The following is an 18,946-nucleotide window of genomic DNA, read 5'->3' as shown; positions in this document are numbered from 1 at the left end:
TTACATTTTATACCAAACCAGTGAGAGGTTACTTGAGTGTCCATTGCCTGGCTACAGGATGATTGTGAGCATTTACACGTTCTTAGGAAATGGTAGTAAATGTCACGCTTGCCTCTAACGCAGGTGCTCAGACGTTATAGCTAGCTTCTGTGTATTTCACCTATAGCAGCCCCTTTTTCCCATAAGGCAGGCAAGCCTACACATACTCAGTTGCTGCTAGGACTACACAATGCTATAGTACCTGGGTACCACACCATGGCAGGTGCAAACTGAGCAAAGCAAACATTTTACTTGCGGTTGGCAGACAGGCAGAGTGGTTCAATGACAGTCAAGGTACAATGCAGGCAAGGTTCAGAGTAGTTGGAGTTAATCCATAATCAAAAGGCAGGCAGAGTTCAGAGAACAGTCTGTCCGATCCAAAGTAATCAATGAAAGATTCCAATCTAGCAGAACAAAGCAGACAAACGAGGTGCTTGAAATGCGTATTACACACGCTATAACAAGCATGAGACTGCACACTTGGCTGGCTTAAATCTTGTTTGGTCTCCACCCAGGGACTGGCCACAATCGATCACTTTGTAGGTGTACATACAAGGAGAGGGCCACAACCAAAATCTGCATGCTGCAACCAGCAGCTATGATGGAGCAGGAGAGCACACACTCCCAACAATGAACTTTAAAGTATGCTATCAATGATCTTTATAGCTGCAGACTCTGGAGCAATTCGTCCTCCAAATTCACAGCAGAAGCACTAAAGTCAGCCAAGTGCTCTTTTAGCAGCTCAGCTCACCCTGCTACTACTTTAGGAATATGTGAATGTTAACCACTTGCTGACCAGCCGCCGTCGTTATAAGGTGGTAGGTTCGGTCTCCTGCGCAAACCACCGGTGCGATAGCGACCAGGAGTGAGACCGCCGGACGGGCAGATTCGGTGTCTGCCGGCGACCCGCGATCACCTAGTACAGAGGCAGAACAAGGATCCCCCTTCTGACAGGGGGACATGACAGATGTACCTTTCCCAGTGATCGGGAACAGTGATCTGTTGCCCCAGTGAGTCCATCCCCCCTCCAGTTAGAACATACCCAGGGAACAGTTAACCCCTTCCCTGCCAGTGTCATTTTTACATTGATCAGTGCATTTTTATAGCACTGATCAAGATTTTAAAGATTACATTTAGTACAGAACTGATTCAGATTAGCAATTGCACTGTAACATTCTACCATTTTGCACTGTAACATTCTAAAATAAAAGTGGGGCTTGCAAAGTACAAAAGCACATCTTCAGTCTTAAAATATTAACTACTTGCTACCCAGGCTAATTCTGATGCCTCACTCCTACATATAAAAATCATCTTTTTTTTGGCTCAAAAATTACTCGGAACCCCCAAACATATATATATATATATATATATATATATATATATATATTTTTTTTTTTTTTTTTAAGCAGAGACCCTAGGGAATAAAATAATCATTGCAACTTTTTCTTGCACAGTATTTGGGCAGTCCTTTTTCAAATGTGTTTTTTTTTTTGGGGGGGGGGGGGGATCCACTAAAAAACAAAGCAGTAAAGTTAGCCCAATTTTTTTCACATAATGTGAAAGATGTTACCCCGAGGAAATGGATGCCTGACATGTCATGCTTTGAAATTTGCGCACACTCGTGGAATGGTGCCAAACTTCTGTGCTTAAAAATCCCCATAGGCAACGTTTTTATTTATTTTATTTTTTTTATTATTTTTTTTTACAGGTTACCGGTTTAGTTAGGAGGTCTGGAGCTAGAATTATTGCTCTCGCTCAAACGTTCATGACGATACCTTGCATGTGTGGTTTGAATGTCGTTTACATATGTGGGCGCGACCTACGTATGCGATTGCTTCTGCGCACAGGGACAAGGGGCGCTTTAATTTTATTTTTTTAGTTAACACTTTATTTTTACATATTTTTTTAGTAATAATCCCGAAGAAGGAAGGGGTCTGTCCAGTCCTGGATCTCAAGGCCCTCAATTACTTCATGAAGGTGCGAAGGTTCAGGATGGAATCAGTTCGCTCTGTGGTCGCTGCACTTCATGAAAAGGGTTTCTTGGTGTCTTTGGACATCAAGGACGCATACGTGCATGTCCCCATATGCGTCAGACACCAGAGGTTTCTGTGCTTTGCGGTCGGGGACAAGCACTACCAATTTGTAGCTCTTCACTTTGGCCTAGCGACTGCGCCAAGGGTCTTCACCAAGGTGCTGGCCCCAATCCTGGCATTGCAACACGGGATTGCAATCGTGGGTTACCTGGGTGACCACCTGAGAGCAGCTTCTGCCTCAGAAGGGTGTGGCGATCACCATACAGACTCTCTGGGAGTTTGGGTGTTGAACCTCCAGAAGTCTGTGTTGGTGCTGAGTCAACGCCTGGGGTTGATTCTGGACTCTTCAGAGGCGAGAATCTTTCTCCATTCGGACAAGCTGCAGACTCTTCAAACTGTGGTACAATTATTGATGTCCTGCAGGTGGTCGTCGCTGCGTTTTTGCATGCAAGTTCTGGGTCTCATGGTAGCCGCTTTTGAGGCAGTACCGTAGGCTCAATTCCACACTTGAGTCTTGCAGAAAGAGATCCTATCAAAACGGGACAAATCTGACATCCCTGGATTGTCAAATTCGGGTGAGCCAGCCAGTCAGGACTTTGCTCCTCTGGTGGCTGAGGTCTCCGGCCCTTCGGTCCTGGAAGTCGTTCCTTCCTCTTCATTGGACAGTGATCTTGACGGACGACAGCCTGACCAGCTGGGGAGGAGTTTGGGGCATCCAGGCGGCCCAGGGTCGCTGGACGCAAGAAGAATCCTGCTTGCCGATCAATGTGCTGGAGCTTCCAGCGATCCAGGCGATGCCTGTCCACATGGTCGCAGAGGCTGCAGGGGTATCCAGTCAGGATCCAGTTGGACAATGCCACAGCGGTGGCATGTCAATCATCAAGGAGAGACAAGGAGCTCAGCTGCAGCGCTGGAGGTCCAACGCATTCTACAGTGGGTAGAGCTGCGCATGCCGGCTCTGGCAGCCATATACATTCCAGGCGTAGAAAACTGGCAGGCGGACTATCTCGATTGTCAATTGCTGGACCAGGGGGAAGGGTCAATGCATCCGGAAGTGTTTTGGCAAAATTTGCCTACGGTGGGGCATGCCCGAAGTGGATCTCTTGGCTCAATCGGAAGGTACAGAGGTTTTTGGCCAAGTCAAAAGATCCCTGGGCGGACGCATTGGTGGCTCCATGGAGGCATTATCTACTGATTTATGCCTTTTCCCCCGCTCAGACTCCTCCCTCGTCTGCTGTGCAGAGAGGAGGCCGAGGGGATTCCGGTGATTCTGATTGCACCAGGTTGACCTCAACGTCCTTGGTACGCCGACATAGTACAAATGGTGGCGGATGTTCCTTGGCAGCTGCCGATGCAGGAGGACCTGCTGTCGCAAGGTAGTGGATCAGAAACTTGCATTGAGCACCATTAAAGAGGAAGTAAACCCTTTCAAACCACTTTGACCTACAGGTAAGCCTAGATTAAGGCTTACCTGTAGGTCCAAGCAATATCTCCTAAACCTATATGGTTTAGGAGATATTTGCCCGAAAAATGGGCACCGCTGTCTACGGCGCATGCGCCGTAGACAGCGGCGCGCAGGCGCACTAAATGCGGCAAGTCCAAGAATGGATTTGCCTAATTTGTCGACTCCCGTGCGCATGCGCGGGAGTGACGTCATCGCGGCTTCGCCGAAATGGCAGCGGCGGAGCTGCGAGACGCGACTCCCGTGCGCATGCGCGGGAGTGACGTCATCGCGGCTTCGCCGCTGTGATTCGTCGGAGCTGCGAGACGCCACCAGCAAGATGGATGCGGCGGACTACAGGGGACAGCGGCGACTTCGCTGGCTCCTGTGTCAGGTAAGTGACACATAATGAGCTACTATGCGATGCATAGTAGTCCATTATGCTTTACCTTTGCAGGTAAAAAAAAGAGGAAGTAAACCCATCAGGGTTTACTTCCTCTTTAAGGGGCAGTTATCAGCTTTTGGCTGCGCTTTTTTTTTTTATTTTTTTTTTGGCGACTGTTGGCAACTCATTCATTGGTGCGTACGTTTGTTCAGGGGGTTCAGCATGTGGCTGCTCCTGTACAACTGCCACTGCCCCGTGGGATTTGAATCTGGTGCTCTCAGTGCTTCAGAAACCACCGTTTCAAAACATTAAGGAGATTCCGTTGTTGACACTTTTTCAAAGTCTTTCTAGTGGCTATTAAATCTGCAAGGCGGGTTTCTGAGTTGGCCTTGTCATGCAAGTCTCCTTACTTGGTAATTCACAAGGATAAGGCGGTGCTGAATCCGCAGCCTTATCTTCCGAAGGTTGTTTCGGCTTTTCATCTAAACGTCGCATCCCAAGGAGGGTGCTTTAAATTCTTTGGATGTGGTCCGGGCTCTGCAGGTGTATCTGTCTGCTACGGCCCCTTTCCCGAGGTCGGACTCTGTATCGGTGGCTGGTCCGAAGAAGGGCTTTTATGGTCTCGTTGGCCACCATTTCTCGGATCAGACAGATCGTGGTGCAGGCTTATGCCTTAAGGGGGCGGGCGCCTCCCTTTCCTGTCATGGCACATTCTACCAGGGAAATTGGTGCCTCTTGGGCTTTCCGACATCAAGCGTCTGTTTCCCCAGGTGTGTAAGGCGGAAAGGTCGTCGTTCATTTTCACCACATTTTACAAAGTTGATGTGGGCGTGCCTCGGCCGCAAGGTTTTGCAGGTGGCCGCTTTGAGGTCGCGACTCCTCTGAGGAGTTTTTTGTTATGGGTGGAGTTTATTTGTTGCTGTTCCCACCCCTAGTTTTGTACACTGCTTGAGGACGTCCCTAAGGTCAAGATTAAAGTGCTGTGTCAGTCAATGAACGAAAGAGAAAATAGGATTTTTGTACTCGCCGTAAAATCCTTTTCTCTGATGTTCGTTGATGGACACAGCACCCACCCCTCCTGCTTGTACTGCTTTTTGACAAACTGAGCTGCTGGAAGCAGAGTGGAGGGGTAATATCCAGTAGGACCGCCCCTGGGCGGTGCTGTGGCGGTTTTTTATATGTTTTGCCTAGCCCTCTCCTAAAGGTGGCAATAAAACCCTAAGGTCAAGATTAAAGTGCTGTGTCCGTCAACGAACATCAGAGAAAAGGATTTTACGGTGAGTACAAAAATCCTATTTTTACCCCTACCCATTCACCTAAATTGTCAATAATAAAACGCATTTTAAAGTAATTTATTAAGCGGCTCCGTCGTCTCTTTTTTCCGATCTCTTCTCCCCTCTCTGGCTATTCTGCGGCCTCTGCTGATTCTTCTCCCCTCTCCAGGTCTTCTCTGCTAATTTTTAGAGCCCTCTCTGGTTCTTCTCCCTCTGTCCGCTGTCTTCTGCCTTTGCTGGGTCTTTGCCTCTATCTTCTCCCTCCGTTCTTCTTCCGATGTTGACTCGATGCTCTAATGCCTGGTGCGCTTTGTGCCACTACTTATATTGGCATGGGGTGGGGGTGACCGTTATAAAGTCACCACCCAAGACATGATGAGTGGTGACATCATAAGGGGGGGGGCCATTAATATAAGTAGTGGCACACTGCACACTCGGCATTAGAGCGGGAAAGATTGCTGCGTCAACATCGGAAGAACAGAGGGAGAAGACGGCGGCTAAGACCCAGCAAAAGAGCGAGAAGATAGCGGAGAAGACCCAGTAGAGGCAGAAGACAGAGGGAGAAGAACCAGAGAGGGCTAAAAGACATCAGCAGAGAGGGAAGAAGACTGCACCGGAGGAGGTAGAAGAGATCGGAAGAGATGACCGAACTGCCTTAAAGAGGAAGTAAAGGCTAAAAAATAAAAATAAAAACACACCCTGCAAGGCAAATGCATAATGAGCTAGTATGCATAGCATACTAGCTCATTATGAATAACTTACCTGAGAACGAAGCCCCCGAAGTGGTCCTCCGTCTTCATGTCCGCCACTGCCATGGATCCCGGAGTGACTTTGCTCCCGCGCATGCGCACGGGAGCCGACAATCGCGGCATATCGTGCCATAGACAGCGGTGGCTGTCTTCGGGTAAATATCTCCTAAACCGTATAGGTTTAGGAGCTATTTCTTGGACCTACAGGTAAGCCTTAATCTAGGTTTGCCTGTAGGTCAAAGTTGGTTGTAAGGGTTTACAACCACTTTAATAAATTACTTTAAAAATGTTTTTTGTTTTGTTTTTTGTTTTTGACTTTTCTTTCTTTTTATTTTTTTTATTTTTTGGTGAATGGGTACCCCATACTTGTCCACATAGGGTGTGTGACTGGGATCTGGGGGCCCCCTTATTAACCACTTGCTTACTGGGCACTTAAACCCCCCTCAGTCCCAGACCAATTTTCAGCTTTCAGCGCTGATGCACTTTGAGTGACAATTACGCGGGCATACAACACTGTACCCAAATGAAATTTTTATCATTTTTTTCCCACAAATAGAGCTTTCTTTTGGTGGTATTTAGTTACAGCTCGGAGTTTTATTTTTTGCTAAACAAACAAAAAAAGATGCAAAAAAAAAAAAAAAAAAAAAATCATGTTTTAATAGTTTGTTATAAAATTTTGCAAACGGGTCATTTTTCTCCTTCATTGAAGTGCGCTGATTAGGCGGCACTGATGGGCTGCATTGGTGGGCACTGATGGGCTGCATTGGTGGGCACTGATGGGCTGCATTGGTGGGCACTGATAGGCTGCACCGGTGGGCACTGATAGGCATAGTTAAGGCGGCACTAATAGGCACAGATAAGGCGGCACCGATGGGCACAGATAAGGCGGCACTGATGGGCAAAGATGGGCACAGATAAGATGGCACGGATGGGTGGCACGGATAAGTGGCACGGATGGGTGGCACGGATGGGCACTGATAGGTACCACAGATAGATGGGACTGATGGGCACTGATAGGTGGCTCTGATAGGTGGCACTGCTGGGCACTGATGGGCGGCACTGGGGTGCAGCACCTTTGAGGCAGATTGGGTGGCACTGTGGGGTGGCACTGTGGGTGGCACTGTGGGCACTATGGGCACTGACGGGGGGCACTTACTTTTGCTTTTATTTTACTTCAGGATGGCACTGCGGGAGGCAGGTGGGCACAGGCAGGTGGCAGGTGGTCCCTTGTATTGATGGCCGTGATCGGGACTGATGTCCCGATCACGGCCGCCGGTGATCGGCTTTTTTTTTCTCTCCTCGCGCTGTCAGCGCGAGGAGGAATAATAGCCGATTATCGGCTCCGTTCTATCACATGATCAGCTGTCATTGGCTGACAGCTGATCACGTGATAAGGGGTCGGGATCGACCCCTTACACGGATCGGTGATCAGGCGAGTCTCACGGACTCGCCGATCACAGAGCGCGCCGCGCGCGCCCCTCAGGGGGCGCGCAGGCCGCTCGTAACCGGGACGACGTCAATAGACGTAGTCCCGGAAATGTAGGTCCGCGCTAATGCCGTCATTTGGCAATAGCGCGGATCTGTAGTGGTTAAAGGGGGCTTCCAGATTCCGATAAGCCCCCGCCGACCCCCAATGGCCAGCGTTGTCAGGAAGAGGCCCTTGTCCTCAACATGGGGACAAGGTGTTTTGGGGTGGGGACGCAGGGCCCCCCTGCCCCAAATCACCCCCCCCCCCCCCCCATGTGGAGGGCATGCTGCCTGGGGAGGGGGGTGCTCGTTGTCCCCACACCCTTTCCTGACCTGCCGGGCTGTGTGCTTGGATAAGGGTCTGATATGGATATTGGGGGGGGACCTCAACGCTGTTTTTTTTTTCAGGTAGGGGCTCCCCTGAAAATTCATACCAGACCAAAGAGCCTGGTATGCTCTTGGCGGGGGAACCCACGCTGTTTTTTTAATTTGGTTTTTACATTGTTCGTGGAGTTCCCCCTAAAGATTCATTCATACCAGACACCGTGCCTGGTATTTTTTGGGATCAAAGTCTGATCCCTGTTCATTGAAGTTGGATGCATGTCGGACTTAAAATCACAGGGCAAAGTCGGATCCAAAGTGGTACGACTGTCGCGTTGTACCAGTGTGAGCCCGGCCTTAGGAATGTAATTGAATTCCAAGATTTCTTTGTTCTGTACAGGTTAACTTTATTGCATTTATTTAGGGTGCATTTCACACACAATAATCTGATTTGATGTAATTTATTAGGCCAAAGAATAATAAACTGATGGCTGTGCAGACATTGGCTTGTTATATAGAGGAGCAGGCCATGGGAGGAAATGACCACACCAATGTTGGCTTATTTTCTCCAGTCGTGCAGTTTTTTTTTTTTTTTTTTAATCCATTGATTGTGGGACAGGTAGACTAGACTTGGTATGCCTCAGACATAAGATGGTCTCCTCACACATTTATATTCACCCAGATCAGGATAAACTAATCTCACATCTCTGGGGACTGCCAGGTTTGTACAAAGCATGTAAATGTGTCTGTACACATCTATGCTATACACTTTTTTTTTTCTTGCATTTTATATGCATGTAAAGAGAAAATGCATAGCGAATCATGCTTCTGGGCATAGCTTGGCATTGAGGAGACCCCATGTTAGGTTTCAAGTCCCTGCATGTTTTAGAATTTACTTAACAGGTTACTGTACAACTGCTATGCTTGCTATTTAAATATTTTGTGTGCATATGTGATGACTTTACACCTTTCTTACAGTGGAATCTGTTTTTTTTTTTTTTTTTTTTCAGTGTTCTTTTCTGCCAAAATTTCAAATCAAAATAGAAACAAAGTTTGAAAATAATAATGGCTCCAATATACGGGTAAGCACCTTTTTATTGCATACTATAACCTTGTACTAAAAAACCTGTTACCTGTTCAGTGGAAAATTTTACTCGGTTTTGTATTTTTCCTCCCTTTAATCCACAAGGGTCACCAGGACAACACCAGGGAGTCTTCCCAGCAGGAAAATGGACATCTGTAAAAAAAAAAAAAAAAAAAATAACCACTTTACTGCTACAGGGCAGACACGTTGCACTGGACTATATATATATATATATATATATATATATATATATATATATATATATATATATATATATATATATATATATATATATATATATATAATGTGTGTGTATATATGTATGTATATGTAAACCTTTGGTACAACAAGGCAGATCGCTGTTCCTTTGGTAGGAAAGGAACAGTAATCCATCGTCCTGCTTTGCCTTCTCTTGGTAAAATAACCTCCCACACTGTTGGAAAACACTGGCTAGGTACACAGTTAACGCTGATTGCCCCGATGTTAACCCCTTCTCAACCAGTGTCAGTACCGCAAAGGTGCATATTTTTAGCACTGGTCCCTAAAAAAAAGTGTCCGTGTCCTCCCTGTCAACCGTTATATCACAGTCCTGCTATAAGCCGCTGGTCACCACCATTACTAGTGAAAAAAAATAGATCTAGAGATCCATGGTTTGTAGATACTATAATTTTTGCTCAAACCAATGACTATATGCTTATTGGGATTTTTTTTGTTACCAAAATATGTGGCCGAATACATATTGGCCTATATTCCTTTTTACTTTCTGCTATAAAAAAAAAATAAAAAAAACGAATTTTGTTTGGGTACAGCATTGCATGAACACGCAATTGTCAGTTATAGTAACGCAGTGCCATATCGCAAAAAAAGGCCTCGTCATGAGGGGGGGTAAATCTTCCAGATGTCCTAAGTTTGGGAGGGGGGATTTTTTTGTTAAAAGTTAAACTAAGGGTCCAAATTCACATTGCATTGAACTTTATTGCATGCCTAGTCAGGTCAATAATAGGACGAAAAAATGCATAAGGCCAAGTTCACTCTCTTGCATGCTTGGAATACGCACACAATTACATGTGCTCTCAACACGAGAGAGAAATGCACTGCTGTTTAGCAGAAGCACAGGGGTACCTTTTAACGCTTAATGGCACCCCACACATTGGAAAAACTGCCTGTGTGGAGTTGCATGGCGCTATTTTGTGCAGCGCGTTTTTCAAAGTGGGTATGAGACTTTTATCAGCTTTTTTTTTTTTTTTTTTTTTTTCGAAAAAAAAAAATTCCGTAGAAATATCGACTGTTCTCCAACTAGAATTAAGAGCAGTAAGCGTAACATAACATTGAAGCCAATATCAACATATATAGAGTACAAGACACTAATCGGAAAATAACATCAACAGTAGTTAGGGCACAAACAGGGGCTTTCCCCTGCTTTTTTGAGGGTAGGGCAGCCCATTTAGTTTCAATTGTTACCTGCAAAATGCAGCCCACACAGGTGTGAACCGTGTCTAGAGGAGATTTCCCTAAAGTGTGCCTGAGCCCATACTGAACAATAAAGTTTCTTTATTTGAACAAGAAGCAAGATAACTTTACAAATGAAAAAAGTCTGGGCTCCGTTCACATCTTGCCATTCTAATTTGCAGCGTTTCTGCCCACGATTCTAAAGAATTTCTTTTGGGCTTTCCGCAATTCTGTTTGCATGATTTTACCGCGATTGTCACCTGACGAATCACACGATTCAGAACGCCAAGATGTGAACGGGGCCTGAAAGTGGGTCAGTAGATAACTGAGATGTCCTCACATAAATCTGGTAGTAAAAAAAAATCTTTGTGCAAATCGTATAATTTGCATATGTCTGGTGTAGTGTTCTAATAAACTAGAAATGCAAATACTGTTATGCTAGGAGACGGTAGTACTTTCCCTGCAAATATTTGTATTGCAAATCAAGTATGGGGGGAAACAACAAATAGTCAGTTGTTTGCATCCATGACGCACACTTAGATATTATACATAGACAAATAAAGGCATTTGAGATGAGCTTGGTGCCAGTAAACCATTTGTGTGTGTGATTGGTCAGGAGACCTGTATGTAGAGTTTGCTTGGCAGTGTTAAAAGAAGACTATTCAAACTCTGAAAAAATAAATATTCAAACTTTGGTCACATAGTTGTCACTAAATTGTACTATTTATCTAATTAAACAATGTTTGTTTTATTCATGCACAGGGTGTTTATGTAAATGTTATACAGTAGGGATGCACCGAAATTTCGGCCGCCGAAACATATCGGCCGAAAATGCCCTTTTCGGCAATTTGCCGAAAGAGAAAAACGGCCGATAATGGAGCCGAAAATGGGGCGGGGCCAGGGTAGGGGGCGGGGCTCCGCCCCCCGCCCCTGGTGCGCCCATCATGAAAAGCTATATCTATATAGTGCGGGAGAGCCGTCTCCGCCGCCTGTTTGATCACAGCGCGGGAACATCACAGCTTTCAGTTCAATAGCTGCGTGTTCCCGGCCGCGCGCCATCACGTACAGCCCCTCCCCCTTGTCAGGGCACTTTGATAGACAGATCACCCGTAGGATTGGACGGATGATCTGTCTATCAAAGTGCCCTGACAAGGGGGAGGGGCTGTACGTGGCGGCACGCGGCCGGGAACACACAGCTATTGAACTGAAAGCTGTGATGTTCCCCTACTGTGATCAAACAGGCGACGGAGGCGACTCTCCTCCTCTTCTCTTCACAGGTTAGCTGCTATGAGGGGACACACTGGCTGGCTGCTATTAGAGGGGACACACTGGCTGGCTGCTATGTGAGGGGACACACTGGCTGGCTGCTATGTGAGGGGACACACTGGCTGGCTGCTATGTGAGGGGACACACTGGCTGGCTGCTATGTGAGGGGACACACTGGCTGGCTGCTATGTGAGGGGACGCACTGGCTGGCTGCTATGTGAGGGGACGCACTGGCTGGCTGCTATGTGAGGGGACGCACTGGCTGGCTGCTATGTGAGGGGACGCACTGGCTGGCTGCTATGTGAGGGGACACACTGGCTGGCTGCTATGTGAGGGGACACACTGGCTGGCTGCTATGTGAGGGGACACACTGGCTGGCTGCTATGTGAGGGGACACACTGGCTGGCTGCTATGAGGGGGACACACTGGCTGGCTGCTATGAGGGGGACACACTGGCTGGCTGCAACGGGGGACACACTGGCTGGCTGCATTGTATCAATTGTATCATGTGTCATGTATCATGTGTGCAATTTCTGACCATCTCCTGTACCACGTCCGCAGTCTCTGACCATCTCCTGTACCACGTCCGCAGTCTCTGACCATCTCCTGTACCACGTCCCCAGTCTCTGACCATCTCCTGTACCACGTCCCCAGTCTCTGACCATCTCCTGTACCACGTCCCCTGTCTCTGACCATCTCCTGTACCACGTCCCCTGTCTCTGACCATCTCCTGTACCACGTCCCCTGTCTCTGACCATCTCCTGTACCACGTCCCCTGTCTCTGACCATCTCCTGTACCACGTCCCCTGTCTATGACCATCTCCTGTACCACGTCCCCTGTCTATGACCATCTCCTGTACCACGTCCCCTGTCTATGACCATCTCCTGTACCATGTCCGTAGTCTCTGACCATCTCCTGTACCATGTCCGTAGTCTCTGACCATCTCCTGTACCATGTCCGTAGTCTCTGACCATCTCCTGTACCATGTCCCCAGTCTCTGACCATCTCCTGTACCATGTCCCCAGTCTCTGACCATCTCCTGTACCATGTCCCCAGTCTCTGACCATCTCCTGTATAAAAATATTTTTTAAAAACAGTCATTTTCGGTATCGGTGCTGTTTCGGTTTTCGGCCTAGTGTATTTTTCATTTTCGGTATCGGTTTCGGCACCAAAAAACCCATTCGGTGCATCCCTATTATACAGCCCACTTTAAATTTTTCAGAGCATGTACAAGTTGTGCCATACTAAAGTCTGCAGTTATTGGCTTGTGATATCACACCATTTGGTACTGCTGGAGATTTATCCCTTCGTGATTATTTCTTTACCTGTTTCCTTGGAATGATATTTGTCTCTGTTTTAGTGTGTTCATTGGTGTCATTCTACATATGTATTCTGAGTATTTCTGTGGCTGATTCAGCAATGGCGGTTATATGAACGTAAACTAGATTGTCATGCCTGCACTGGCAAACTGGGAGCAGAGCTTGGGGGTCTCATTCAGTCAACCCTTGGTATTTGCCAGGAAATTAGCATTTTATTTTTGGTGGATTCATCATTTCAAGTGATCGCACCATCATGAGAAATGTATAATGTGGACTACTTGTGCTAGCCTCCTTTTTAAAAAAACAAAACAAAAAAGAAAAAAAAAACTGGCTTCAGAAGCATAAAGTAGATAGTCACAAAAGTCCAATTTCCTTATCTCTATTTTTGTTGCAGGTTAAGCTGGCCGTAGATGGAGCACTTAATCTCAATAATAGGGGTGCAGCAAATGGTTTTTTTTGTGCGGATACCAAAAATTAAAAATACACTGGACTGAAAACCGATACCAAAAATGGATACTGAAAATTATTTAAAAAAAATATATTTTTATATAGGAGGCGGTCAGAGACTGGGGACGTGGTACAGGAGGCGGTCAGAGACTGGGGACGTGGTACAGGAGGCGGTCAGAGACTGGGGACGTGGTACAGGAGGCGGTCAGAGACTGGGGACGTGGTACAGGAGGCGGTCAGAGACTGGGGACGTGGTACAGGAGATAAATGCAGCCAGCCTGTGTCCCGAGTGGTGCAGCCTGTGAAGGGAAGAGAGGAGAGCCGCCTGGTTGATTAGAGCGCCGGGAACATCACAGCTTTAATTTCAATAGCTGTGTGTTCCCTGCCACACGCCGTCACATACAGCTCCTCTTTGTCTGGGCACTTTGATAGAACGATCACCCGTCCAATCCTGGGACAGGTGATTGGTTTATCAAAGTTCCCCAGACAAGGGGGAGGGTCTGTATGTGGCCGTGCGTGGTGGGAAACACACAGCTATTGAAATTAAAGCTGTGATGTTCTCGGCACTCTAATCAACAAGGTGGCCGAGGCGGCTCTCCTGTGCTATACACCCCCCATGATGGGCAGCACCAGGGGTGTGGGGTGGTGCCCAAGCCCTGCCCCATTTTCAGACATTCTTTTCTTTCGGCAAATTGCCGAAAAGGCCATTTTTGACCACTATGCTTGGCGGCTGAAATTTCGGTGCATCCCTACTCAATAATAAAATTGCTCAATTCCCCTCATCAACACGGTCAGCCAATATGTTCTCTCAATGAAGGGGGGGGGGGGCACTAGCAATAATTGCATGTAAAATCCAACAGGCTGGTTGTACCAATTTGATCAGCTTGGGTACATTCAGCCTGTCTGTACATGGCTCAAATCTTTGCCAGTCTCTGCTGAACCGCCTGTAATTCGAACAGTCTATGGCTGGCCTTGGTGCCTTTAGTAACTCAACTTATCCAAGAGAAAACGACTGCTATAAATAAAAAGTAGAGACCTTCAGGTGCAAAATAATTTCTGCCTGTGGCGATCAAGACATATAATTCTTTTCTGGCTGGAGGTGAGGTTTATGATCAGGTTTTTGTGTTTTTATAGTAGTATTGGTTATTTAGAGAAAGTGGTGTATTTGGTAGTTTTTCTGTTATTTTAATCTGTACAACATAGTAATTCTATGTTGTATTTTAATTGTATGTTTATTTGTAGTGTAGTGTTTAATTTGGGGTTAATGGCTGTTGGCAAGTTTGTGTTTTTGCATCTTTTTCAGTTTAATGTTGTGATCTTGTGTTGTCTTAAGTGTGCATGGGTCGTAACAATTTCCCTTTGGGATTAATAGTGTTTTGTGTTAAAGTGTGCTGCCAGCACATTCAAAAATGTGCAGCTTGTAAACCGTGGACCTCAATGCACGATGGCACGTTGTGATAATTTGACACCTAGTATGAATAGGCCTCAGCAGTGATTTCCAGAAATGGTGGATCCTCTGGGAATGGGTACAGAGGGATCCCTCTGCTCACACAGCTTTCTCATTACATAAAATCAGAGGTGTAGTCTGCAGATTCTGCCTGCAGTGCCCCCTGATTACTTTTGCATGTAACAGGCAAGGTCATGAAATACAGAGCACCTCTGAGTACAATTGTATTTTAATGTTTGGGCATCAAGATTCTAAGCAGAAGGTTTTCGTATTTTCACTTCTTTACATTACCTTTTTAATAGTGTGAGAGGACAGCAAAAGGTTTTCACTTGACCACGAAAGCATCGTAAAATGATATTCTGAAACGCTCGCTTTTTCCAGGTACTCTAATATAAAAATATTTTGAAAATGCTGGAATTAATGACAATTATTTTTTTGCAGGTATTTGGGGAAAAACCCACACCAGAGGACGATGTGTGCTACATTGATATAGCTTCTGATGATTTAGCAGAAAGCTATTACAAAAAACTAGAAGTAAGCATTAAAACAATACAAGATTTTATTATGATTGAGCAAAGCTGTTATTTATTTACATTTTATCCTTATAAATCACCCAGGAGTATGGTTTTCCTGTGTTTTTAGTGTGAGTTTTAAATGCCGGCAATAACACAGCCCAAATCGGTGCAATACTGGCTTTGCTGCACTGATTCTCAAACGTAGTTCCTGCACTACTGTTGGTGACTTTGGATGCGATTTTTCAATAGCCATCTGTGCAGGAACCCACACAGATGTCTCAAATCTCACCCGAAGTCAAACTGCATTGCTGGATTGAAATTGTTTGCGCTCCGCTGAACTCGCAGGATTTCTAACTCGCAGCAATGTGAACCTGGGCTGAACGACTGTTCTGAGCCTCCAGCTTCCATTTCTTTGAATGCAGCAGGTTCTGTTTGAGACGTGATTGCAGGCAGAGATTTTGCCCTTTCCAAACCTCACAAACTCTAAACCACGTTTCTGATTTGTCCACATAATACACATACCTGTATGTTGTAACGCCTCCCAAACCCACTTGCTCAAGACCACTGACAGGAACATAAACTGTATATTATGAGGGTTCATGCACATAAACTTTAAAAATTGCTGCTTCTAGAGGAGTTTAGCATTTTGGCCTATAGAAGCAGCTCAATATTATCCAATGTGTCCATGCACATTGGAGCGATTAGAGGCTTAGTTTAAGCTCAGCATTAGCAGCAGATAAAAAAACCTTCTGTTTTGCATTTATGAGAGCAGTTTTCTGACGGAAAAAAACCTGCTAAACGCCTGTACAAAATCTGTGAGCAATTTTTTTTCTGCCTAAAGAACTGGCATTTTTTTTTTTTTTTTTTGTAAAGCCCCGTAGACATGTTTCCTTAATCTTTTGAAAAGCACCCAATCAGTTAAATAAGTCGTGAAACCGTTTCTAAAAGTGGTTAAAATATCCATCACATGCCTGGCTGTGAAAATAAAGATAAAGTTTAGTGAACAGACAATACAAATGCAAAAAATTGATAATCAAAATGTGTAATTTATGGTGTGTACTAATTTTATTGTGAAGATTTCACTTGTGATCCTTAAAGCTCAGTTAAATCCTTTTAATGGTAGAATCCAGTCATACTACATATACAGGAATTAATACGCCCCCCTTCCTGAACTGTGGTCTTGTTGCAACACTAAGCTGATAAAACTTTAAAGACATATGTAGCACTATGTTCAGCCTAATTGCATTACATACATTAAGAGGGTTCAATTAAGCTTTAAGTTAGTTATTTCCCTAATCGTCTTTCAGGACAGCCACTGAGAGATAGACTCCTCCTCTTCCTCTGGAAACACTGCGCCAGCCCATAAATTCTTACTTCCCCTGCCGGACCTCAGTTATTAGTGTTTCCTCCGGCGGGGAGACACTGTGCAAGGAACCAGGCCGAACAGTCGGGGAGGCTGTGGCCGTTTTGTCGTTAAAAGAACCCAGTTGGAAGAAGCAGGGGCTTCGTTTGGAGAAAGCTGGGTTCAAACCGTTCGAAACCAGCGTCCGCGTGTCGGACGGGTCGAACGGTTTACTTACCTCACCAGGTACTGCCACCCCTTCCGAGTCGAGCGCGGCTTCAGGTCGTGGGGGACTCCTATCGCGTCTACAGGGACGCAGCTGGCAAGCCGTTCGGAAGATTTCCCTGTACATGGGTACAGTCCGCCCCTTTTTTTCTTTGAACCGAGCGGGCCGAACGACGGGCGATGTCGTATCCGGCGGAAACTAAGGCTTGACCTCGAATACGATCGACTTCCGGTTCCGGGTCGTGGAGCTGATAGGAGGGCCGGGCACAAGCTGGAGATGAGTTCAGAACGCGCACAGGCAGCGTGGAACTCTGTAGTAAGCAGCCACCTGCAGTCATGTCGGAAGCTGAGGCTCAAACGACAGACTCTATCTCCAGCATTCCTAAGGTAAGAGCACCCTGGGGAGGGGTACTCTCTATCTAGGTTCCCCCCACCCCAATGTATGGTTCTATCATGGGGGGGGGGGGACAGACCCCCTGGGTGGCCAGGGGGGAGGGGAGGCTCAGATCCCTTCGTTTTAAAAAAAGGGTCTAGTGCACTCCCAGGGTTGTATCCCGAGCTTTTGATTGACTTTGTCTTTTTCTGTTTTTTTTCTTTTTTCCTTTTTTTTAGAAAGCTACGGAAAAAACTAGGTCTACGCATAGCTCTAAAAAGAAGTGTGCCTCCTGTAGGGACATTTTAGGGGAATCTTGGACCAAAGTGTTGTGCAAGGGGTGTATTGACTCCCTCGTTAGGGAAAGGGAATCTGAGCAGGAGTCAGGACTAGCAGCTTGTTAAAGAGCTCTCGTCCACCTTCTCTTCTTTTAGGTCCCTTTTTGAAAAATTTCAGCTTCCCACGGGTCCATCTCCCCAGGATACAACCCCACCTCTAGCACAGAGCTCTGCTCCGGTCCAACCTGCTAGTACAGGGGGGACAGAGGTTGCAGGCCCTTCAGGGACAGGTAGGGAACTTCCAGACAGTTCCTCTTCCGATTCCCAGGAGGGTTCCGAGGGGGAGGACCAGGACGGGTCCAGGAAAGCCTCCAGATATAAATTATCCCTTGATGAGGTAGAGGACCTCTTAAAGGCAATTTATGCAACCCTCGGTATCCAGACGGATAAAAAGCCCCTAACCCTGCATGACCAAATGTATTCAGGTTTGGGGGAGCCAAAAAGAAGGGTGTTTCCAGTGCACGAAGTTTTAATGGAAACGGTTAAAAAGGAGTGGCAGGATCCGGAGGATGCCTCTGCTGAGTCCGTCCGCATGTCGGGCAGAACGGCGGCTCTAGCCAATTCGGCCAGAAGGGCCCTCTGGTTAAAAACATGGCCAGGGGATAATGCCTCCAAGATAAAGCTATGTGGGATACCCCTCACGGGGGACCTCCTTTTTGGCCCAGGGCTAGAGACGGTTCTAGACCGGACAGCGGACAGGAAAAAGTCCTTTCCTCTCAAACGGAAAACCCCCGTACCAACAAAAAAGGGGTTTCGTCCGCAGGGGCGTAGGGAAACCTCTAAACCAGAGGGGAAAAAGAAAACCTGGCCCCAAAAAGGCAGGGGCAGAGGAGGGGCGATTTTTCGCCCTCCTATCCAGCCCCGTAAAACCCAGTGACATTCCAGCTACAGTGGGAGGAAGACTGGGGGCCTTTCTTCCACAGTGGGAGACAATATCCCCCAATCAATTTATTTTAGGGGTAATAAGAAGGGGGTACCTCTTGGAATTCCTAAGACCACCCCCTCAAAGGCTCCTTGTCACGCATCTACCCAGGTGCATGGTAAAGGCCGAGGCCTTGCTAGAAGCTCTGAGGGAATTGGAGAATCAGGATGTTATTCTCAGGGTCCCAAAAGCAGAAGAGGGAAGGGGGTTTTATTCTCACATCTTCATAGTGAAAAAACCCTCAGGGAAGTTCAGGTTGATTCTGAACTTAAAGCCCCTGAACGCTTCAGTGACATACAAAAGAATCCGCATGGAATCGATCTTTTCAGTAAAGGCGCTTCTGCCCCACAACTGTTTCATGGTATCTCTGGACCTAAGGGACGCGTATTTACACATCCCTATAGCGGAAGCCCCGCAGAGGTTTCTACGCCTTGCCATAGATCTGGGCGGAGAAACAGTACACTTTCAGTTTCAGGCCCTGCCATTCGGGCTATCCTCTGCACCCCGCA

The 18,946-nt window shown here is 46.5% G+C and overlaps 1 protein-coding gene across 1 annotated transcript in view; it reads left to right on the top strand.

Annotated features, from left to right (window-relative positions):
* LOC143934101 (cytoplasmic phosphatidylinositol transfer protein 1-like) overlaps window positions 1-18,946 on the top strand; it is a 223,820-nt gene that overhangs the window by 153,249 nt on the left and 51,625 nt on the right. The window contains exons 5-6 of the mRNA XM_077457416.1: window positions 8,720-8,791; window positions 15,164-15,256. Of these exons, the coding sequence (XP_077313542.1) occupies window positions 8,720-8,791; window positions 15,164-15,256 (165 nt within the window). The remainder of the gene's footprint in view (window positions 1-8,719; window positions 8,792-15,163; window positions 15,257-18,946) is intronic.

The sequence above is a fragment of the Lithobates pipiens genome, unplaced genomic scaffold (genome assembly GCF_037356315.1).
Source record: "Lithobates pipiens isolate NorthernLeopardFrog02 unplaced genomic scaffold, aLitPip1_a1.2 Scaffold_27, whole genome shotgun sequence".
NCBI lineage: Eukaryota > Metazoa > Chordata > Amphibia > Anura > Ranidae > Lithobates > Lithobates pipiens.
The sequence above is the reverse complement of the archived record's forward strand: the minus strand, read 5'-3'. Positions and strand labels throughout refer to the sequence as shown.